Raw genomic sequence first — 25,501 nt, forward strand, 5'->3', positions numbered from 1 at the left:
TCATTTTACACCCTTTTAGATATGTAATACTGTTGAAGTTACCTTAATACTGCCAGCGTTTTCAACTGTGTACAATTTTTAATGGGTTGCAGCCAATTAAGCCCTACTCAGAGTAGACCCTCTGGACTGAATGGACAAGTTAGATGTGATTAATTTAAGTCCAGCAGCAGGTTTACTTTGATCTTGGTTTGATTGGATGCAATCATATGGAAACTCTTTATTAAGATAAGGTTGCAAACTTATCATATTTATCTGGGAGTAAGACTCATTTAATAGTGCTTATTTCTGACCAAATATACATAGTATTGAGCTGTAAAGCTAATAATAACAACAGGGTTCATTGCAAGAAATGAAGTTACAGGGAACCAGGCAGAGGGCCTTCTTGGTAGTTGTGCCCACCCTGTGGAACACCCTCCCATCAGATTTCAGAGTCAAACAATTTTATGACCTTTCATAGATATCTGAAGGCAACCCTGTTTCAAGAAGCTTTTAATGTTTGATGTTTTGCTCCTTTATATTTTGTTGGAAGCTGCTCAAAGAGGCTGGGGAAACCGAGTCAGATGTGTGGGGTACAATAATTATAATTATTAAAACAGTAAGGCTACACAAACCTTTCACTCTTCTTCCTTGTCCCTCCAAACTGTAATTCATTCCACAAACCTAGTTTATCCACACAGATAAAATAACTGAATATTTCAATTTATTTTGTTTTTTTTATATGACTTTGGAAATGCTAGTCAAGAAGAGAAAAACACCTCAGCACTAGTTCTTTATGGTCTGTTTAACAGTCTGAACAATGATGAAATCAAGACAAAATCTCCCTGTTTTGCAAGTTGCTAATAACTTTGCAGTAATGCAAGAAGATGTGATAGTATTAAACAAAGTACCTTCTTTAATAAGTCTCCACGGGGTAAAAAAAGCTTCGTGCAATTGAAGATTAGGAAGATTTGGATCATTCTGATACTGTACGTCGAGTCTCTTTATGACTGGATGAATTGCAGCATGGCCAAAGCGAAAAGCTGCTGTAGTAAATACATTGGATACTGAAGGATTAATTGTGGGAACATAGCCTTTATAAACACCAATGTATTGGTTAAAAGCATCTGGTCCAATGATTTTTGGTATGTAGTCTCTTAGGGTAATAATCTGGGGTGGAAATAAGGGAAATCAGAATATTTCAGTTAATAACAATGTTGTAGGAAGCCTATTGTGTGTTTGAACAAGACAAAGCCTTGCCAGATGTTGGTCTGGACTCCTTAGATATAGGGACATTCACTAGCAACAAGAGCCAAAGTCATATTTATATAAGCTAGGTGCCAAATGACTCCTTAAACCAGGGTTATAATCACCAAAATGGAATGCCTAGATACCATTTTTGGACCAGACAGCTCAAAAGTTGTATTTTTCAATACGACTTTTTGGTTCCTGAAATTCATTTTGATTGTGCAGATAAAACATAACGGGTAGAATTCTATAGGATGTGTGGCTGGTGTGTGAAAACAGTTAAAATCTAAGGATTCCCAGGCATGCACCTCCAGATGGTGGAGACGTCAGACGTCATCCTGGCACCTGGGCATCTTCATTTGGTCACAATCCGTGCAAAATCCGCCTGGCGAGTTTCAAACGTTGATTGGGGATTGAGGGGGGGGCATTAATATCAGTGCCCCTTCCCTACCATGGATAATTGTGGGAGTGGCTTCCCCAGATCAAGAGTAGTTCAGCTGGAACTTTTCTAATAGGACGGGGAAATTAAGCCACAGCCAACCTGGACCGGAGGTGTTCAGTAGTCTCAAAATGTTAAGGGTGTTTCACAGCATTCTTTACTGGCAATGAAATCATATTGTCTCCATGCTGATGGATCATCCGACAAAGATATAACTGTCTTTCTATTTTGTTACAGCCTGCTAGCTGACATTAAACAGAAAGTGTTCTATTATCCATCAGACTAACCTTTTGCAATGACCTTTATATAACGATATCCGAATCCACCTCTCTGTGTAGGCCAAGAGCTTAAGGCTGCAATCCCACATACACTGACCTGAGAGTAAGCTCCCTTGAACTTAATGGGACTTGCTTTTGGATGCACCTGTTTAGGATTCTGCTGCAAGGGAACTGTTTGTGCCATTTGAAAGTGACAAGGGAAAGACATAAACTTTTGAAGCTGCCTAACAAAGCCCTTAGGGATGCGGGTGGCGCTGTGGGTTAAACCACAGAGCCTAGGACTTGCCGATCAGAAGGTCGGTGGTTCGAATCCCCGTGATGGGGTGAGCTCCTGTTGCTCGGTCCCAGCTCCTGCCATCCTAGCAGTTTGAAAGCACATCAAAGTGCAAGTAGATAAATAGGTACCGCTCCAGCGGGAAGGTAAACAGTGTTTCCGTGTGCTGCTCTGGTTCGCCAGAAGCGGCTTAGTCATGCTGGCCACATGACCCGGAAGCTGTACGCCGGCTCCCTCGGCCAATAAAGTGAGATGAGCGCCGCAACCCCAGAGTTGGCCACGACTGGACCTAATGGTCAGGGGTCCCTTTACCTTTAACAAAGCGCTTGGGGAAACGTGTCTGTTCCTCTGGGTGGCTGGTGCTACTGTGGGAGGAAATGAGCCTTCTTGCTCCCCAGGATCAGTGCTAGAGTAGCACAAACTGAGAAAATTGTCTCAGGTGGCAGGGAATTAGCATGACAGTGAATTGGGACCCACATCCTCAGGTGCCATACTTGTTTGTCTCACTACCGCCTGACTGTCATTATTGCTGCTAACACAGGCCACCTACATGCAGCTTCTGCTTTGGTCTGGGGAAGGGGCAAGGGGGGTCCTTCCTCAGAACGAGGCATTCTGGGTGAGGTGACCAGAACAGCAGCTGCTGTGATTTGCTGCTGCAGCAGCACAAGTACTCTCCCGGCCATGACAAAAGGGGAGGGGCAGGCTGAGAATCTGCCAGCGCTTTTCTGCAGCAGCAAAACATTGGGGGGGGGGAGTAAATACAGGGGAAAGGGGGAAGAGCAAAGGGGTGGCAGGAGATAAAGGAGGAGGAGTTAGCAGTGGCAGGGGGAAACAGCAGTGGGGGGTCGGTGAGTGTAGGGTGCCCTAATTCTTGTGCCAGTCCTGTTGCTCCCTGCATGCTCATTCTGTATATAGTTGAATATAAAGAGATACAGTAGTACCTCGGGTTACATGCACTTCAGGTTACAGGCGCTTCAGGTTACAGACTCCGCTAACCCAGAAATATTACCTTGGGTTAAGAACTTTGCTTCAGGATGAGAACAGAAATCTTGCTCCGGCGGCATGGCGGCAGTGGGAGGCCCCATTAGCTAAAGTGGAGTCTCAGGTTAAGAATAGTTTCAGGTTAAGAACAGACCTCCAGAACGAATTAAGTACTTAACCCGAGGTACCAATGTATTATGAAAATATGAAAACTCTGTACAGTACAGTGGTACCTCGGGTTAAGAAATTAATTCGTTCTGGAGGTCCATTCTTAGGCTTAGGAAAACAGGTCCCAAAAATGTGACTGGCTGTTTCTCTCCCCCAACGCACCCCATTTCCCGCTCTGTAGCTTAATTGCTGTACAGGCCAAGGAATACTCATGCTTTAAACTGATCTATTTGTTCATAGGAATCTTCTTTCCTGTATGTAACACTGTCCATGTCTTAAAGACTATTTGGTCACAAAATCCATTTGATAGGTCTAAATGGGTCTATCAGCAGACAATTCATAGTTATCTTCAAAAAAACAACAACCCAAAAACCATACAGTTTGTTATAGAAATGCTGATAAGTGTTCCCCTGGCAAATTCTTTTGATAATGTAATAGGCTTATTGAAGCATATAGAAAAAAAAGCTTATAAGAAACACTGATCAAAAGAGAGGAAATGATACATTGCGATGGAAAATATGAAAACTGCATTGCAGATTTAAGATTACATTGGACTTAATAAAGCATAATGGGATGAATATGAAGTATAGAGAACTAATAAAATACATGATAGGTTTGATATAATATGCAATAAACTGAATGGACAAATGCACCCAGTGCTTTGATACAGTGCATATTGAAAAATTCAGGCAGGGATAACGTAGTTTCATCAGATAATGTGTTTCACTCTTTTTTGGGGGTGGAGGGGGGTTATTTTATTTTTTAACACCGAAAAGGCTAGTTCAGACAAACTACAAAAAGATGTGGCTCTTTCCAAGCCCTCGGTGTTCGCTCCAGAGCAGTTAAGCTTGGCTTCCTTGCCTCATTACTTTAGCTTTCAGTTATGCTCTTTGCAAATTAACAGTGCTCAGACGGCAAAGCCTGAAATATGATAGATTATTAAGAGGCTGCCCATTGGCTTTTAAGGTTCGGCTTTCCTACACAATGCCAGCCAGATCATTAGTCCTGCTGGAAGGTAGGAGCATAGATGTCACAGAGACTCATTTGTGGAGGGCAATCCAACACATTGTTGCTGGTCCTGTTGCTATGATGCATTCTGTTTCCCAGCAATATTTCGAATGCATTGACATTTCCCCAGCAGTCCTATGGTTTTTGACAGCCAATGTGCACCATCAGTTGGGTACCTTCATTTCTTATCTATCAGATGCCACCTGAAGCAGCTCACTTCACCTTGATCCATGGCAGGTTCAGCCCTGCATGATCTCATGTTGTCCTAGTGCTTATGGAAATGCTAATAGCCTACTACATTTGGTATAAATTCATTCCAAATGTTATCGTATTTATCCATACAGAGCCTGCGCCTGTAAGCAGCCTGTTCATAAATTGCCAATGATGTTAGTCCATTGATTGAAGGGTATCATATCTTTATTTTTCCAATTCCTCTTGGCCACCATTAGGGCACGGAAAAATCCATTTCCATTGTCTCGTTGATAATTTCCATGCTGCAGGTATATAGTTCAGTAAAATACTCTCTGCCTAAAGATTTCACTTTTTCTGCACTGTCATAGTTAACAAGTTTGGGGAGAAAGTGCTGGACTGTGTTAAGTAAAGAACAAGGTACAAAGATGTGTTTCAGAGAGGCATTGTCCTTTCCACATCCCCAACACTGAGCTGTCTTAGCTAACCCTTTTTTTATACAACCGTAAAGGGGTCCAATAAACTCTAAATATTATTTACTGTTGTATTGGTCTTAAATCAAATGACAGCTTAGGTATTGAAGCCAATACAGTGGTACCTCGGGTTACATACGCTTCAGGTTACATACGCTTCAGGTTACAGACTCTGCTAACCCAGAAATAGTACCTTGGGTTCAGAACTTTGCTTCAGGATGAGAAGAGAAATTGTGCTCCAGCAGTGTGGTGCCAGCGGGAGGCCCCATTAGCTAAAGTGGTGCTTCAAGTTAAGAACAGTTTCAGGTTAAGAACGGACCTCCGGAACGTATTAAGTACTTAACCCGAGGTACCACTGTACAGTTTCCCACTGTCTGGGTAATAACGAACTTGTCAAAAACTTAACGGGGGGGGGGATGTTTACCATTATTTTAAGTTGCTGGTGCAGGCTACAATCCACCCCCCACCTTTGCTGGGCTGTAGGTGGTTTGGGTTGAGTCAAGGAGCCCCTCCACTTGCTTTCAGCAGCTCAGCCAGCATACGCCTGCCCACCACCAATGGATTGATGCCTGCATCACTCTTCTGCCCGCAGCATGTACAAGTGGAAGGAAGGCTTACACTGGTATCCACATTGCTAAAACCAAGCAGACAGCCCTGTAATGAGGCATTCCAAGGTGGGGCAGGGCTGAGCCAGCCTGGGATCCACTAGATCCTGAGCAGCTCACACAGTTGGCGCTGGCTGGCATCCGGCCTGATCCGAGCCCGGCCGCAGCGTAATCTGAGGCTGGTACAGGGATCAGGACCCATCTTCCTGCCCCCGCCCCTTACACCACTGCCACGAGTGCCCTTGGCAGCAGCGGGTTTAGATTGCAGTCCTACTTGCAAATAGTACATGGGCACGTTCTCCTTCCAGGAGCTCATCAATGATATTTAACGAACTGGTAATATTTAACACTTATGAATTGTAACTAACTGGAGTAGCAATTGGCTCAATCCCCAGGCTGTTGTCCCGTCAGAAACCCTGGTAATCTGCTGTTATTTGAAAAGCAGGATTCAAACTAATTAGAGCAGAATGACCTGCCTTCAATTCTGGGCACCTTCCATATTCCACATATAATAACTTTCTGCGGCTTGAAATAAGGCTTCAAATACTGATGGGGTAATCACTATCATATATGGCACCAGTTGCTCCTGGCGTGGCAGGAAATTGAACAACTGGATGCATCACTAGCATGATCTGGCTGTCCCTTTGAATTAGATGTCTGCGTTTCAACATGAGATCCCCCAGAGTCCCTACAGTGCAGAGCTTCCCGCACTGGGCACAATTTAAGACTGTGCCTTACTACCAAAGGGAAGGAAAAGGACACATCCGTATTCAGCCAGCCTTTGTTGCAAGAAATGGTCTGTATTGTGCAGTGGAGACATTCAGTCCAGCTAAGAAAAATAAAATGAAACACACAACTTTCACCTTAACAATATAGCTTTGTGACCTGAATTGAGCAGATCTACTGAAAAGAAGGCAAAAGGAATAGAAATTGAAAGTCTACAAGCAGCCAGCCCTCCTCTTCAGGGGTATCATCTGTGGAAGTGCCTTGGAAGTTAAATATTGTCTGAGCAGGAAGAGCAAACAGAGGACTTGTTTGGAGGGGTGTTTTTTTTTAAAAAAGAATTAAATGAGATACGAGAATGAAGCTAAGATTGCATCTGCAGTAGATGTCTTTCCTGATGGAAATGTGTAAACTAAGTTTGAGCTCCATGCAGAGAAAACGGACTTCTGGAACATCGGCATCAGTGAAGTCCTCAAGAGCTCAATGCAGATACAGGCCTCCAAGGAAACACCAAGCCCAAGAGGATGCCAGCGTGGTTAGTGAGCAGAGGCAAGGAAGCTTTTAGAGGCAAGGCAGCTTCCTTCAGGAACTGGAGGCCTTGCGCAAATGAGAATAAAAAGGAACACAAAAGAAATGCAAGCAAACAATAAGGTTACTGCCTAAAGTCTGGGACACTGAGTGGGGAGACCTGGATTCAAATCCTTTCTGTGATTCTTTAGAGGTGCTTTAGCAGTGAATGCCCTGCACTGGTAGTGGGCTGGACTCGATGACCTTTGAGGTCCCTTCCAGTTCTGTGATTCACTTTTCTGATTTAGTACTAGGTTGCCTGTCTTAACAGCATGGGGAGTGCCTAACTGGGTGTGACGCAGAGATCTGGGAACTTGCTATCTTTCCATTTTAATGCCCCCATATAGAAAATAGTGATATTGCCTTCACAAGGTATTTTTTTTTTTTTATGTGTGGGTGTATGAATGGAAAAAACCAATAGTGCTAAATAAATCCTTGGTAATGATATTTTCCCAGAGGAAAAAAATATTTTCAATTGCCTTTGTTCTCAGAGCATCTAAATCTTTCTTTAAAAAGTCTACAAAAGTTCACAGTTAAAGCTTTGACTTTCCAGTTTTGCATATTTAGTTGTTTAGTCGTGTCCGACTCTTCATGACCCCATGGACCAGAGCATGCCAGACACTCCTGTCTTCCACTGCCTCCCGCAGTTTGGTCAAACTCATGCTGGTAGCTTCGAGAACACTGTCCAACCATCTCGTCCTCTGTCGTCCCCTTCTCCTTGCGCTCTCAATCTTTCCCAACATCAGGGTCTTTTCCAGGGAGTCTTCTCTTCTCATGCGGTGGCTGAAGTATTGGAGCCTCAGCTTCAGGATCTGTCCTTCCAGTGAGCACTCTCAGCTGATTTCCTTAAGAATGGAGAGGTTTGATCTTCCTGCAGTCCATGGGACTCTCAAGAGTCTCCTCCAGCACCATAATTCAAAAGCATCAATTCTTCGGCGATCAGCTTTCTTTATGGTTTAGCTCTCACTTCCATACATCACTACTGGGAAAACCATAGCTTTAACTATACGGACCTTTGTCGGCAAGGTGATGTCTCTGCTTTTTGAGATGCTGTCTAGGTTTGTCATTGCTATTCTCCCAAGAAGCAGGCGTATTAGTGCACCAAACAAAACAAGGGCTTTCCTTTTCCTCGCCCTTTTGCTATATCTGCTCTCTCTTTCTCAGCCTGCTGCAATATTTCCCCCCCAAGGTTATAGCTGCTCGGAAAGAACTCTTGGAGTGTAAATGCATGGGCAACCTCAACTGTGGAGGCTGCTGACGCTCTAAGTAGCCGAGTTGCATATAGAGTTGGCATGTGTGTCCCTGAACTGACTAAATCCACTCCAAATCATTTCTAATGTGCCACAGGCTGATCTCATTAATCTCTGATACTCAGACAGATGATGAGTAGCCCAGAGTCATACACAGAAAATGCCTTTTGGAAATTATTTTGTCTGAGGGCAGAACGTGTCTGATTCCAAGACACTAACATTCGAGTGCCCAGAAGCCTAGTGTGCATTGGGTTTTTTCTTTTTCTTTCCAGATTTGTTCACTGCTAACTAGTGCCAAAAAGCCATTCTGAGCCTTTCAAGGCAATTATTTTAAAGCAAACAGCACATTTAAGACAGAGGGACTTGCACAGTGCGTGCGAGGAAGCTATAAGGAAGACTAATGTTCAGGGTCGTTAAGAGATTTTTATTTAAGATTAAATGAAGTGTGCAATCTTTTTGTATCCTAATTAGAATTCTCACATAGAAATGTGAACAGCTTCATAAAGAGCATAACTTAGACGGTCTGATGCCCAGCTCCAAATGAGAGATGCAGGAATAATTTTGCTATATATTTTTTTGCCATTGGGGGCATATTTCTCTTCACAAAGGCAACTATAGTCCAGTTGCCCAAAGTCAAAATCTGCTTTTGGGAACATGAATCGGGCTGCCAGAAGGCCTAACCACGCATTCTGATCTTGGACTCAGCTATACAGCAGCAAATAAAACGTTTTAAGTGTGTTGTGAAGTGCATTATACAAATTTGACACTAGATGGCGATGGTGAGCTATGGCAAATTCAATATATTTTTTTCAAACCGTTTTTTTTAAAAAAGAATTTCACAATGTTTTTCGTATGTGTCTAGATTCCACCCTTCTCTTTCTGTATATCATTGTAAGATGGAAGGAACATTCCTCCTTCTGTTGCAACACTATTTCTTCTCCCACTGTCCTCTATTTGCTGAAGTGCAGAATTTCTGCACTGCAGACCCTTTTCTGCTTGTGGAGGATACCTGTGCCATTTACAGCCCTGATCGTCTAGTTTATCCTGCATAATGTGGAGGAGTCCATGAGTGGTGGTGACAGTGAAATGACGGAGGGGGCAGGTTTTGTGGGCACACCCTGCTCTTCTGAACACTTGAACAGGACTATTGTGTGATGAACTCACCTTTGGTGAGTATGAGCAGTTTCTCAGAATGGCAGGTATATGCACCTGACCAGTCCATCTAAATGTTGCATGCTGTTATTGGGCTGCTACATGTGGGTTTGCTTTTATTGATCAATCTCTCCATGTGCCCAGGATGAACAAGTCCTTGCCTATCAATGCCCCAGAATAATCTGATAGATTTCTGAGGAGGAAGCGCGACTACTGCTTGGAATTACAGGTGCACAGTCACATGCTCCAGTGATCCTCTGTGTAGAAAAAACCATCTCTACAAATAGAAAACCTTGCTTTCTGATTTGGAAATGAACTTTTCACACTTGAGGTCACCTGAAAAAGCTCTTCCCTGAAGTGGTACAGTCCTCGCTATCACTTTAAGATTCAACTGCCTCATTTTAGTGCATGTGTAGGTCAGGCCTGAGCATTATCCACTACAGTTGTACCATGGAAGTCGAACAATCAGTTCTGGAAGTCCATTCGACTTCCAAAACCAAAGCGTGGCTTCTGATTGGCTGCAGGAAACCAAATGCAAGAAACCAAATAGATTCCACCCATGTTCTGTAAGTTACTTGTGCTCCAGGCTAGCATTGCCATATTCCAAGAAGTAAAATTCCAGACACAAAAGTTCAGCTTTATTGGGGGAAATGAAACTTCCCCCTTGTTGAACAACCCTACTCCAGGCCCATGTAAGCAGCTGGAAAGAGAAATAGGATTCCCTCACAAAGCGGCATATGTATATGTGTGTAATCTACCCTTATAATTTTTCATCTTGCTTCATGTGGTTAAAGGGCGTTAGAGGCAAAGCGTTTGTGCACCGTAAATCTCTAATCTCTTTTAAGGAGTGCAGTTACATGCCTACAAAATGCAATTTTGCAAACTATGCCCCCAAAGAACTGTAAGGTAGGACTATAAAGTGGAACTATAAAGAGAGGTTATCCAGAATAAAACACACAGGGCAGCAGAACTTGCCAGAAAAGAATGAGAGAAAAATGAAAGCATAAACTTAAAAGATGAAACAAGTACTCCCCACCCCTCTTCAAATAGTTGGAAACTCTGTAGACAAGGAGGATAAAGCTCATAGATGATTTGCCTGCTAGACATAATAAAGGTCAAGGGACCCCTGACCATTAGGTCCAGTCATGGCTGACTCTGGGGTTGCGGTGCTCATCTCGCTTTATTGGCTGAGGGAGCTGGTGTACAGTTTCCGGGTCATGTGGCCAGCATGACTAAGCCGCTTCTGGCGAACCAGAGCAGCGCACGGAAACACCGTTTACCTTCCCGCTGGAGCGGTCCCTATTTATCTACTTGCACTTTGACGTGCTTTCAAACTGCTAGGTGGGCAGGAGCAGGGACCGAGCAACAGGAGCTCACCCCGTCGCGGGGATTCGAACCGCTGACCTTCTGATCAGCAAGTCCTAGGCTCTGTGGTTTAACCCACAGCGCCACCCATGCTAGCTGGGTTCTATTTCCAGTGTTGAAGTTAGTGCAGGCCTCTGAATGCCAGTTGTTTTGCTCAAGTCCTGCTTTTGGGTTTCCCAGAAGTATCTAAGTGGCCACTGTGAGGACTGGATGCTATATTAGAATAGACTTTGACCTGAATCATCATGTGTCTTCTTACATAAAAGGGGAAAGGGTCACAAGCTGCAGTTGGAAGAGTCATTATGCATACAAGTTGTCTGAGTGGAGGGCAGAGGTGCCAACTTGAATAAAATATTGGAGGGGCCTTGTATTGATCACAAGATGTGGCACACACACAGAAACTGTTTGAATGACAATGCTCATTAACTTTGGGGGTCTGGCCCCTAACCATTAGGTCCAGTTGTGGCCAACTCTGGGGTTGCAGCTCTCATCTCGCTTTATTGGCCGAGAGAGCCGGCGTACAGCTTCTGAGTCATGACTAAGCCGCTTCTGGCGAACCAGAGCAGCGCACGGAAACGCCGTTTACCTTCCCGCTGGAGTGATACCTATTTATCTACTTGCACTTTTGATGTGCTTTCGATCTGCTAGGTTGGCAAGAGCAGGGACCAAGTGACGGGAGCTCACCCCGTCGCAGGGATTCGAACCGCCAACCTTCTGATCGACAAGTCCTAGGCTCTGTGGTTTAACCCACAGCGCCACCCACGTCCCTACCTTGGCCCCTAGGAGTTGGCTAATAGGGTGCAGGGTATGTGTGCAGAGTGACTTGGGATAACAGGCAGCTAGCAGATAGAGAGGGCGCAGTGATGGGTTCGATCCCTACTGGTCCAAACCCATGTCAACCCATGTCTTTTGTGCATAGGCTCAGTGCTCTGGGGCCCTGAAAAGAGCAGTTGATATGCATGGCCCAACTTGCATCTCCAACTGAACAAGGGCAGGAATAGTGGGCACAATCCTCACCCCCTCCCATGTTTATTTACCCAAACACACTTTGTTATTTGTATAGCGTCAGAATCAAAAAGTATGACGTGCAACGACATGCAGGTAAATGTCAGCTTACCTGATGCAGCGCGCCAACGATTTTGCGGGCCTCTTGATAGACAGTTTCAGGACTCCAGTGAGGGTTGACTTCCTTCAGCGCTTTTGCCAGGCGGTTGTGCTCTCGCAACCAAAGTGTATGCATAGCTGCCAGTGAAGGGACTTCGCTAGCTCGACTGTCTCCCGCCATGAAGCATTCAACCCTTTCTTCCTTGTCCGCCTTGGGGTCTTGAGCGCAAAGGGAAGGCACCTGGGCCACAAAAGGAAGGTATTCGCGGCCATTGTCAAAATATTGCGTGTTTATTCTCAGGAGGCCCTCTTCGCTTGTCAGGTTCCTCAGTTTGTTCTCTGTTGCGGGCGTGCTGCCATAAACCGTCGATGCGTCAAGGAAGGAGGTGAGGCTATTAATTTGTTGCCTTGGATTTAAGACAGAGAGGTTTCCTATGAGAAATCCTTGGTGACCAGTGGCACATGCAGGGGATGAGCGGTAAAATGGCAGGCAGCTTAGGCTCGTAGAGAACGTATCATTGGCAAAAACCTGTGGATTAAGTAAAATACCTTTCGTTAGGGAACATACTGCACAACTATGACACAACTCTTGCTGATGCACATGTGGCTGAACTCTTAGGGCTGCTTCTTATGGTGTATTGTGCACACAGTGGATTAGATCTCTGAGTGGAAGGCCTCTTTCATTTTCATGACACATCAGTTGAAATATACTCGGAGTCGAGAGTGGATTTCATGCTCTTTATTCAGCTCATAGTGGTGAGGAGGAATGAATGTTCCCCCAAAATATCTGCTTTATATACATTATTTACAAAATGGGTTGCATGTGATTAGCTAATTCTCCTGTAGGCCAATCAGGTTGTGGATTCACTTCCACCTGGAGCTGGATTGGGTGGCTCCTGCGGACCAATCAGACTGCTGAATTGTTCTAGGACCAATCAGACTGCTGCATTCTGAATCCTATTGTTCTAGGACCAATCAAACAGCTGCATTTTGGATCCTATTCAACTCAGTACATAACATCAGTTGTCAAGGGAACAGGGGCATGTGCACAAATCACGCCCTTCCCCTTGCACTTGGCATAAAGCAGTTTAATGCCCTTGTTTAGAATGCCTTTTGTTGTTACTGTTAAACAGTTGGGCTCTATAGGCAAATTTAAGGAATATATTGATATAATTTTTTGCTGTTTTGCTGGTCTGATTGTGTTCCATTTTACAGTTCCAGGTCTTTATTTGAAATTTATTCAGTGGAAAATCTGCAGAGTTTCAATTAGGCATCAATTAATACACCGTCAATACATAATCACTCAAATGGCCCCCAAGTTTTAATGTACCCAGATATCATTTGCAGTTTCACAACATATGGGCTCTGTTTTTAAAAACTGTTTTTTGTGGGGTGAGGGGGAAGAGTTAAAATATGAGAATATATAGGGTGTTGGTCTTGTAAATACGTGTATTACTCATGTGAATGACAAAGTGGTTGAACAGGCATAATTGGGATAAGGCGGCCCTTCAAGTAAACTGTTCCTAAGCTGCTAAGGGCTTTATAGTAACACTTTGAATTTGGCCCAATAACAAATTGACAGCCAGTGTCGATCTCTGAGCAGAGGTGCACTATGCTGACACCAGTCTTAGCTACCACCAAGGCTACCTAGGTCTCCAGGGACGAAGTTGGAACCAGAAGCCAGATTGCATTCCTGCTCTTTCAGAGGAAGTGCAAGCCTGTCCAGGGCAGGCAATTGGCCAATTTCTCAGATATTTGTAAGAATGATGGGAGGTTTTCAGTAGCCCACCAGATTAAAGGTATGTGTGTGTGTGTGTGTATGTGTATGTGCAGTATTTGAAAATGAAGGATGCACAAAATCCACATACACGTTTTTTTTACCTGGCATACCTACAAGAAAATACGACTTAGAAATGTGTTTATCCCCCTGGCCAGGCCTATGATTAGACAAAATGAGGGTCAGCTGGCTTAGCAGATGCTGGAAAGGAGAGAATGAAAGCAAGGTGTTGGGACAGTAGATCTGTGTGTACACATGGCTGTCCTACAACCCCTAAGCTAACCTGGTGCCCTCAGCTGCAGGGAAGGTTGTTCTGCTACCGGTATTGAAGTAGGCTTCTGTGCACAGAATGGGAGATGATGGAACTCCATCTTGTCCTTTGCCTCCAAAGGAATCAAATCGTCTTCGGGAGGCCCTGTTGCCCCTACCCATTTTTCTGAAGTTTAGCAACACATCACCTAATGTAATGAACCATGACAAGGCGGGATAAGAAAAATGGGTCGTTCCCTCATGGGGCAGTCCTCAGTGAGTTGTGAATTTCAAAAGATAACCAAACTTTGGAAAGAGGACAAATTTTCTCTGCCATTATGTACGATTGTTAAGGAAGGGCTGGTACTTTTCAATACAGTTTGCTAAAATAACCCCTCAAGGGAAACCTCTGCAGTGCTTTGATAAAGAAAAAAAGCACCAGCTTTGTAGAGATTGCTGACCTAATCCACCTTTTCTTCTGTTTGCTGTTGAGAGTAGTTCTTTTTTTTTAATCATATACTTGAGAAGTCAAGATAAGCTCTATAAACCCCTATATTAATCTTGCAGGTATCATATATTACATTATAAATGCATCAAATCTGCTCCATGTTCAAGGTGCTATTAACAAACAAAAAGGGGATTTTTAAATTTGTGTTAATGCAGGTGGAGAAAAAACCAGACTGAATGGGGGAAATGCCAGGCACACAGAGAGGAAATCTGAGATTTAAATGAGATGATGAGGGCTGAAGGATACTTGTAATGGAGCTTTAAAATCTGTGGCTTAATGACATTTCCCCCCCACATTATTCAACAGGCCGTGTTGGTTTCCCCCCCCCTAAAATAGCACTGAAAACTCATTACTGTGGGGAATGCTATCAAGGAGGCTATTATGTTAAATACTTGCTTATCTTCTAAGCTGATTAAAACTTGTTTGATTAATAAATGCTCCCACTTCTTTGCTCATTAGTTTAGTGGAAACTGTTCCAAGGAGTGATCCTTTATTTTGACAATGAATATTTCTCCTGTTAATCGTGGCCTTTATTGCCTCTGTTGTGTAATCAAGTGTTTTCTTTGCTTGATGTTCCCCCGATGCAGCGTTTGCCTGCTTTATTAATTTGGTCGTTTAGATGCATCTTATTTTCCCTTTTCAATTGAAGGGAAGGAATTTTTAGGATCCAGTGTACCTCCATTCTCCCAGTTGAAAATAAGCCTAAGCCCAGGTAACTCCCATTGCTCATATCCACCCCTCTTTCATTCTTCTCTTCCTTTCCTCTCTTGCCTTTCCCAATTTAAACTGTAAATTCCTCAGAGCCAGAGCACCAAGTGAATCTATGGCAACACTGTTCCTACTATTGCTTGGTATGACAATACTGGATCCTATATTCTTTTGAAACGCTGTTTGTGAAGTAGAATCTGAATAAATTCACTAGGCATTTAATTACGTAGTGAAATAAGGTGAAAAGGTTCTTGCAACACATCAAGCGGTGGCAGCGGGCGGGGTAGGAATCTGTCAGTTTTTGTTTCTCCCCATTTCTCGTTTTCCCATTCTTAAGTTCTCTGAAAGCTCACCAGGATTTTAGTGTGGATTTTCCTAATATACATACTTCTGTATGCAATTTTGCCTCAAATACACATTTCTGCAAAGCAATTTCCCCTAATGCAATGCATTTTGCATGTCATTGCCCCTTCATTATTTTAATGTATTTGTTTATGTCCTTACTATGTTCCTTTTTAAGTGACATCAAACATGCCTCATGTTTTCTTGTTCTTGCAACCTATAACATCTTACTGTAGTGTATTTACATGAAGCCATTTCCTTTGCACAGTACCATGCCAGAAGGAAAGTTCAGCTTGTCTATTACAAGGGGAAAATATAGGGGCATAATTTTATACCTGAAAGTTTTCCCTTCTGTGGCTCATTGCAGTTCATTGGGCAAATTGGGTTAGAGATGGTGCATTGGAGCCGAAACATAGATGCCTTCTTCTCCCCACCCTCAATGATCCTGACCCAAATAAGCCCCTCCCCTGGATACTTCTTTTTTTCTAGGAAAGAAAAACAGATGTGGCGTTCCAATCACAGAACCACTGTGAAACATCATCCTACATAGACCCCAAATCCTATGTGATCTGTAAGGATAACACCAATGCTTGCAACAATCATATGTGGTCTTTTATAATACCTAGGAGTCATCATCAATTCTCCAAAAAATGTGCTCTGAGAAATTACAGGACCAAAATGAACTGGGCTCCTTCTTTGTAGTTCACCTCATTTCCCAGCACTAACTCAGAAGAAAAGCTCTGCTGGATAAGATTAAATGAATTTAAAGATTTCGATGCACGTGGAAAGGAGCATCAGGCTATATTTTCAACCTGCATACCTTCATCTGAATACCTGAACAGAGCCCTACTACATATAACTATACACATGGGGGCTCTGTCCACACAATTGTCATTGAGAACACAAAGTTACCAATTGTGTAGACCAGAGATGGGCAATCTGTGGCCCTCCAGATTTTGCTGGACTTCTAACTCATCCCTGTCAGGGGCTGATGGGAGTTGGAGCCTGACAATACGTGGAAGGCTACAGGTTCCCCATCCTGGGCAAGTACAGCTGTATGCAAGAGGACCTCTGCAGACACTCACATGATCTATGGATCCTAGGGCAGTACCTTGCCTAAACTAGTGACCTTCTAGGTGCCTCCTGCCTCCTCCTATGGCAGGAAGATAACAACCCACCTCAGTTATATGATGAAGTCTATCAATAAAGAAATACTTCTAGAATGACCCACCTGACCTTAGCTTTTCACATTGAAGAGTTAGAGAGCAGATCCTCTGCTTAAAATTAGAGGCAGTATATTCACAGGAAGTTTCATTCTGAATCATTAGAAGAAAATATTTCCAGCTATTTAATTGTATTTATCACCAAGGCTATTTTAAATAAAATATAATTACGATGCTGACTTTTTTTTATTAATTACTGCAGAGGCCATCAAATAGCTACCAGCTATTAAAATCTCTCTCTGAATTCTAATTATCATACTCAAGAGGGTTCTTCTATTTTGAGAAAAGAAATTCGTTGCTCAGAGGGATGTTTCTTATTCTCAATCCTTAAGAAAGGAACGTAAATAAATCGAGGTTGAAAAACAAACCCTAAAACACAAATTGTTCAAAGGGGCAGATAATCCATTTAATTGCATTGGGCACATTTAATAGAACAGGCTGGTTTCTTGTGATTTGAATCATATGTTTTAATGCTTTCAAATAAATAGATAGATAGATATAGATAGATAGAATAGATAGAATATTTGTTAATAAGGTAAGTTGCCTTTGGACAGTTGCAGCTTTGAAAAGTGGCTTAGGTCACATCCACACCAAACATTTAAAGCAGTCTTGTACCAATTTAACAGTCATAAGTTTCTCCAAATCAGACATCCCCAAACTCGGACCTCCAGATGTTTTGGCACTACAACCCCCATCATCCCTAGCTATCAGGACCTGTGGTCAGGGATGATGAGAACTGTAGTCCCAAAACATCTGGAGGGCCGAGTTTGGGGATGCCTGCTCCAAATAATCCCAGGAACTATAGTTTGTTAAGGGTGCTGGGAATTGTAGCTCTATGAGGGTTAAACAACAGTTCCGAGGATTCTCTGTTATAAACAAATAAATAAATTGTCATCACATCTGATAGATGAATGTTCATAGAACAATAGAATCATAGAATTGGAGAGTTGGAAGGGACACATCTAGTCATCTAGTTCAGGGTCATCTAGTTCAGACATCCCCAAACTCGGCCCTCCAGATGTTTTGGGACTACAATTCCCATCATTCCATACCACTGGTCCTGTTAGCTAGGGATGATGGTAGTTGTAGTCCCAAAACATCTGGAAGGCTGAGTTTGGGGATGCCTGATCTAGTCCAATCACCTGTATTGAAGGAATCTCAACTAGATCACACATGACAGATGACCATTTGTATGTTTGCCGTCTGCTGTCCTTAATTCTGTGGCTCTTCACCCTCAGAGCTCATCTCCTCTGTCCTGAAAACATAGTTCAAATCCACCCGCTCCTTCCTCAAGCAATGTCCCATCATGCTTTGCTCAGATGAGTGCCTGATGTAGCATTGGCTCAGCTTTCAGGTTCAGAGAGAGTGAAAACTGCTTCTGCCTGCTTGTTCACTCTCATTATCATATCAAAAATCTTCCCCCTTCAGGATTTTTGCAAGACACAAAGGGGCCAGCGTGGGGCTCATTTCCCTCCCAAGAACTGGAGAGCTGGAATGGAGGTCAAAGGTCATCCAGCTCCCTCACAGCACAGAAAAGCCACTACAACATCATCCCTGATAGGTGGCTATCTAACTTCTGCTTAAAAACTTCCCACAAAGAAGAGTCCACCACCTTCTAGGATAGTCCCCTCCACTTCGAAACACCTTGTAACCTTGTAAGTTATTTCCATCTTAACTAGGACAGCATTAAAAAAATCCATCTTTTAATTAGTGTACCAAGTGTCTTTCAGGACACTAGCAAAAACTAGCTTGACCTAAGATACAAAGGATTCTTGTGAACGTCCTGTGGCACAATTGCTCCACAAAGTTTCATACATACACATTCCTATACACTTTCCATTGCAATAGGTTCATCTAACTTTCTCTGCCTTTGTTTTAGAAGCTGTGTTTCGTATTAAAAGCAGCCAGAATTTGCAGTCAATATTATTATGCCGACGACAGTCACAATACACAACTGAGAATGGTCACGTGCATTTCGACCCCACCCACCCGACAGGATAGCACACTGCCTATGCAGGAGACAAAAACACCTCCCAAAATGTTTTAGAAAAATTTTTCTGGATGCTCCTATTGGACGGGTGGCAGAACAATGAGAAGCCTCTTTTGTTAGCTAAGCTAGCCTTGGAGTCAAGTCTTCCTTGTGCAAAGTAGGGGGCATATAAGCTATAGATATATGACCACCAGCAACAGCTTTTGTAATTTTCTTGCACAGTACAGTTGCTACATTTTACACAGCGGAAGCCCACACCCATCAGACTTCATATGAGCCTATTTAAATGGACAGTAATTTTGTAATACTCAATCTCGCAACATACTGAAGGTAGGAGAATAATCCATGCAGCGATTCCTTAAATGAGTGATATTCATGTATGTGCTACCTGCTTTGAAGGAATCCATGTAGCTATTTCTTAAATGAGTGATATTCATTTATGTACTACCTGCTTTGAAAGGAATGGGACAACCTATATGTGCAGGAGAGCCTTATATGCATGGGGGAAATAATTTATAGTTTATGGTGCAATTAGACGTGATATTTCTTTTAAAAATCAACACCTTAATGTAGAATAATAATAATAATAATAATAATAATAATAATAATAATAATAATAATATCTGGCATAGACTCCTCCCTAAGCCATCTGGCATAGTAAAGTTTTTTACCAGCAATAAACGTTCTCATTATACTTACAAAAAAGTATTAAAACAACTGTTTAAAAATTGGAAAGGGGAAACAACAGTGGATTCTCAAAATGCATAGGCAATCAAAGTTTCCAGGCAATTTTAAAACCTAAGATGAAAAGAAGAAAGACAAATATCAGGAGGGCGAGGGTGCCACACCTGACACCAGCAGAGGCACCATCAATTGCTGACTGACATCCCTGTGGAAGGAACCTCAAACAGTGAGTTTTGCCTGACTGCAAAGAGCCCTCAGGGCGAGCTTCCAGGAGCGAGTCTTGTGTATTACTGTAGCCAACTATAACCTAGGAAAATTTTTTCCCATCTGTTTTAAATAAATGTTTGTTTGCTACTTTTTGAAGGGTGAAAAGGGCAACACTTTGGTTTGGAAGAATGCCCATTTTCCAGCTCTATAATTTCACAGCGTCCACTGATGGGGGAAACAAGTACAAGACAAAACAATCTTTAGATATTCTGAAACTGTACCGTTAACAGGATGCAGTTCTGTAGCTCATTTCCCAAGTGGAGCGCTTGACGTGGTACTTTCATCTGCCAGAATGTGTGCTATGGAAGAGCATGATGATATTCCACAGGAAGAAGTAAGTCCAGGATAATAAAAAATATCTCTCTATGGAGCCCTCTTATTTGAAGAAGCAGCAAAACAAAACCTAGCCAGGATAGCTCTTTCCTTGACAATTCTTATTCTGCAAAATACCCTCAGTGGCATTTCAAAAACATGGCCAGAGAAGCACATTGCAAATAAGTACTTCTTTACCAATTTGCAAGAAGCTTGCCAGATAATATCACCTTAATTCCACACATGCCTTTAGCTCAATCAAATGAATGAAACAAAGATCTAGATCAGAAATGTCAGAGTAACTCCAAGTGTGAGAGTCTGCATTTTTGTCTGGTCCATCCCTGCTGGTGCAGTGAAACCTAGGTCTGATCAAAATGTTCTTAAAAAGAATTCAGTTTCAACTAAAAGTAAACTAAACAAACTAAATGGCTCAGTCCATAAGGCTATAGCTCAAGTCATCCCTGACCACTTGCCATAGGAAGGAGGACCTCATATTGACCACCACTACATCGTGTTCTTTGCTTCTTCAACAGTTAATTCCAGTTCATATGAACATAAGAAGACACCTGCTGGATCAGGCCAAAGGCCCATTAGTTTAAAATCCTGTTCTCACAGTGGCCAACCAGATGCTTACGAGAGAAGAACCCCCAAGCAGGACCCGACTTGTGATTCCCAGGTGGTACATAGTTGCTATTGAAAGCCTCCTTGAAATTGTCTAATCCTCTTTCAAAGCCTCCTTGAATTTGTCTAGTGGCCATCACCTCCTCTTGTGGAAGCACACAGATTGCTGTTGGCTCGCTGCACAGCTTTTAAGATTTCGCAGAGTGATTTTGGATTGGAAGGGAAAACTAGCCCATGCTCCTAGCTGTTAGGTGCAATGGGATAAGAGATGGAGAAGCAACTGTCACCTTCCTACCCCTGTTCCCAATGGAAATCCTGAACTGTAGAAGCAACTTTGCTTGTAGGTTGTAAAGGCTGGGTCCCTAACTGCTATGCCAGATCTGTTGAGTATGTTCACGTTCTTCGCAAGGGCCTGTGGTACGTCCAGGGTAGGTTTCTTGTCCTTGTGCATCCTAAGCAGTATCAGGTTTCTGTTGCTTCTGAAATAGCTATATAAATGGGAGTCTCAGTAGGTGCACCTCCTGGTTCAAAGGGATTATAATTTGGCCTTTAAATTTAGGCAATATTCTGTGTTGTTCTTGACTTGCATTGTACAGAAAGGGAAATTTAAAATGGAGTAAGAATTTTAATTAACGGGAAAGACTTCATGTCAAAACAAACAATGACTAGCAGGAATGAATAATCTGGCAATGGGGAGGCTTGCTATAGTGAAGGCACTGTAAGGGGACTGTTAAGCCAGCGAAGGAGTAACCGAACACTGAATTCTTTGCTTAAGAGCTTTTGTATTCTTCAGGGGAAGGTGCTAATCAGTAGAAAGTATCTTCCAAAGGTGCCTTCTGCTCTTCAAGCAGTTTTTGCCAGGAGAAGGAGGAAAAAATCTCCCACAGAACAGCAAATTATTGCATTCATTAATTCTAGGGATCATACTGCTTTTGACAAACACACATTTTCAAGGATAGAAAGCTCATACTAAAAACATGCAGCAGAATTACAGACTCATATATATTCTCACATATATCCTCAGAGAAGGGCCATATAGCTCAGGGGTAGAGTACCGTACTTTTCCGTGCCTAACACCCCCCCCCCCCCCGCGTATAAGATGCCCCTATTTTGGAGGACAAAAAAATTAAGAAAATGGGGGAGATTGCCTAGGGTTGTTGAGCTTTGGGGGGGGGGGTTGCCAAAAAACACTCACCCGCCAGACCTACTCTAACACTCGTGCGTGTCGCAACAGCCTGCTAACGTCTGTCCCCTCACTGGTAGAAGCAGCCAATTGCCCACCCAATTACTGCCACAACAGCCAATCAACACCACCCCTTGATGCAGCCACCAATAACACGCTGCTGACAACCTCCGGCTTGCAGCATTAACCAATCCCACGTCCCCCCTATGCACTATCTGTGTATAATTTGAACATAATTTTAGAGTATAAAAACCTAGTCTTATACAAGGAAAAGTACGGTATCTGCTTTCCATGCATAATGTCTCATGTTGAGTCCCTGGCATCTCCAGGCAGTGCCCGAAACACTGGAAAGTCACTGGTCCACAGTCACTCTAAAATAATAATAATAATAATAATAATAATAATAATAATAATAATAATAATAGCCCTTCATAGCAATACATATGGACATAAGGATGTTTTTCTTAGAGCGCAACAAGTATCAAGAACAGCTGTGGCACTATGGTAAGAGCACAGTGGTAGAAGCATCTGCTTTGCATGCAGGAAGTCCCACATTCAATTCCCAGCATCTCCAGGGAGGGATGGTCAAGAACTACTGTCTGAAATCTTGGAGGCCTATTGCCAGTCGGTGTATACAATAGTGACTTCATTATTGGGTTTGTTCCTATGGAATAGCGTACCTGTAATGCTAACTTATTGTGGCCAATAAAAACTAATTGAAAAAGGAACTCAAAATTAGTGAATTTTGATAACACTCTGAAAATCAGTTCGTCCCCTATGAAATAATGGCTTTCTAGATTTTGTGTTTCGCTGTCTTTGCCTTCATAGGAAAATTTAAACTGAATGACACCTTTAAAACAGAGAATTATTTGTTTCTGCTTTCCTTACTGGTATGAAAAACCTGATGCAGAAGACCATGGTAATCCTCCCCATCCTGATAAAACTTTTGGCTTAGCAACAAAATATAAACATGGCCTTGTTTATTCTCTCATATTTTAACTACTTTTATAACCAATTATATTTTAAAGAAAACAAACCGAAAGGATACCTGTATTGGAAAACATGGACTCCTGTTTTCACAGGTCCGTTGGCAGTCTGCTTCTCCCAGAAAGGAAGGTCGATTTACACTCTGTGGCGTAAATGCGAGGTCATGACTGATGTATTGCCCCCACACAGTGATCATATCAGAATGTCGCTCATCTTCAGTAACAGCCTCATTAGATACCTCGATAATGTTTCTTGTCACTTCACGCACCTGGAGAAAAAGAGTTAACTGTGTTGGCACGTGAGACACTATTTACTTTTCATTCAATAGCCAAAGGGGATGAAAGCAACCAAGAACGTACCACTTTAGCCAAAATAACGTAAGTCACAAAGTTGTTCTATTTTTAAAAACATATTCCAGTTTTATTAAATTGTTAAACATGTACAACTTAAACAAACTTAACACACACACTCTCTCTCTCTTGGCAAAGTTGTTTTGAGGCAGGGATAGGGAAACTGTGGCTCTCTGTATTGTTGGAAACCAATCATCCTCAGTCAGCCTAGTCAACGTTGTGGAATGGTGGGAGTTATAGTTCAGTAATATCTGAAGAGCCATAGGATCCTCAGTCCTGCTCTAAGTGGTAAATGAGAAGCCATAGGTGCCAACTCCCTGGGGCCCTGAGCACCCACAAATTCCCCATGAAGGGGCCAGGCACCCACAAATTTCACTGCCAGGGCCACACATGCTGCACGGCACCCGCAGCCACGGTGACAGGGCCAAGCTGCCACAAGAAGCTTGTCTCTAATCATTTTTAGGTAAAGGTAAAGGGACCCCTGACCATTAGGTCCAGTCACAGACGACTCTGGGGTTGCGCGCTCATCTCGCTCTATAGGCCGAGGGAGCCGGCATTTGTCCGCAGACAGCTTCTGGGTCATGTGGCCAGCATGACTAAGCCACTTCTGGCGAACCAGAGCAATGCATGGAAACGCCGTTTACCTTCCCGACGGAGCAGTACCTATTTATCTACTTGCACTTTGACGTGCTTTTGAACTACCTGGTGTGCAGGAGCTGGGACCAAACAATGGGAGCTCACCTCGTCACGGGGATTCGAACTGCTGACCTTCCGATCGGCAAGCCCTAGGCTCTGTGGTTTACACCACAGCGCCACCCACATCCTCGTAATCATCTTTAGGCAGAAACAAAGGACCTTATTGTGTGGTAGCTACATTAGTGCTGCTATCCTGTGCGAGTCTGCTTAGAAGCAAGTCTCATTTGTTACTGTTTAGTGGGTGGGTTTTATTTTTTCCTTCATCACATTCTCTCTTGTGCTCTATGCCTGGAAACTTTGTTGATGCAGGGTATAGAAATCTCTTATAAAAAAATACACGTTTTAATGATTTCACAGAGTACCAACCGACGGCAATGGAAATCCATTATGTAGGAAACCGTAATTCCATCCTTTGGGCTGACTTAGTCCATCTTCATAAACTGGAGGAAGCCATCTAGCCAGAGCTGTGTTGGAGGCTCCCCATCTAGGATGTTCCCTATGCAATTAAAATGTTTTAGAATACATTTTGATATAACCAGCAACATTAACTGCAGCAGGCATGTGGGCAAATATTCAAAAGTCACGAGTTCAATTCAGTGACAGATTTATGAAAAGCAATCATATGCAACTCCTCAAGCTTGAGATAAGTATGGAACAAGTTTAAGGTTTGTTTTTAAAAGTCACCTATCCCCTGCAAAACTTTTTATAGCTGGAGACTGTGGCCAGGATCCAAAGTGCCATGGAACAAATTCCACTTTCTCACTGGAGCTTTGAACTTGTGGGTATCAAACAGGCAACACTCCATACCACGCGATACACCTCTCTTGAATCTGGAGCGGATTTTCAAAGGAATTTGCAGTATGGCATAAGGAAAGGGGAAGGGGAGATGTCAAACATTTTGCTTGGCGTGCACAAGTCCTTCAACACTCCTGTGGATCCTGGCCTGTAAACACAACTCATGTTATTATGACCTGTTGGAATATGGCTCAAGAGCAAGAAAGAAAACTAAGATCTCAAGGAAATCACCCAAAGCCATGTGATTATTGGGAATAAGGAAGGAAAGAGGTTGAAAAAGATGAGAAGTTTTCATGTTGAATGTTGGGCAATTTCATGTCCGTGCACACTCAACTGCATGGGTTTAGTGGGCTATGGCAAGCCCTTTGCTATTTTCAGAGCTCCCCAAACCTGGGGGCAATTGATTCTTTCTTTGTGGAAATGGCATAGGTGAAAGCACAAAGTCCCAAGTAAGCTTCTCTAAGTGCCCAAAACAGCTTTCTCAATCTCTTTCCCTCCAGATGTTTTGTAGTAGAGCTGTCACAATCCCTTGCCACTGCCCATGCTAGCTGGGGCTGATGGGAGTGGCAGTCCAACAACTTCTAGAGCTTCGGAAGGCTGCTCTAAAGAATGAGCAATGAATGATGATGATAGGAAGAAGAACAGATATTTACTGGAGCACCAAACAAAAAAGACTGTTCCTTCCATATAGGAGTCCCTGCAAGGTGCAACTGTACAGAAAGACACAGATGATCTACACGAAGTTAGTCATACACTTATGTTTCTGTAGGGACACTTAACAGGGAACAATTATTTTAGTAATACTTCATTGATCTTCAGTATACAAAGGGGCTCAATTTGCAAAGCAATGTGGGACAGTAATACATTTAATTAACTGCGATAATTCACATTTGAAGGTTGACGTACGCCTTAATAAAGCATTCAGATTAGTTACAGCTGATTTGTCTTTATTGAAATGGCATAAAATACTGCACATAGTGCTATTTCACTCAATTAAAAGTAATGATAT

General features: G+C 42.8%; 1 protein-coding gene across 2 annotated transcripts in view; it reads right to left on the reverse strand.

The window, feature by feature from the left end:
* The window catches only part of TPO (thyroid peroxidase), a 48,289-nt gene that overhangs the window by 12,920 nt on the left and 9,868 nt on the right, over positions 1–25,501 (reverse strand). For both annotated transcript variants that reach the window (XM_028722425.2, XM_077926379.1), the window contains exons 5-8: positions 24,064–24,193; positions 22,713–22,919; positions 11,814–12,329; positions 888–1,146 (exon numbers count right to left, since the gene is read on the reverse strand). In XM_028722425.2, coding sequence (XP_028578258.2) covers positions 888–1,146; positions 11,814–12,329; positions 22,713–22,919; positions 24,064–24,193 — 1,112 coding nt within the window. The remainder of the gene's footprint in view (positions 1–887; positions 1,147–11,813; positions 12,330–22,712; positions 22,920–24,063; positions 24,194–25,501) is intronic.

This window comes from Podarcis muralis, chromosome 3 (assembly GCF_964188315.1).
Source record: "Podarcis muralis chromosome 3, rPodMur119.hap1.1, whole genome shotgun sequence".
Lineage (NCBI taxonomy): Eukaryota > Metazoa > Chordata > Lepidosauria > Squamata > Lacertidae > Podarcis > Podarcis muralis.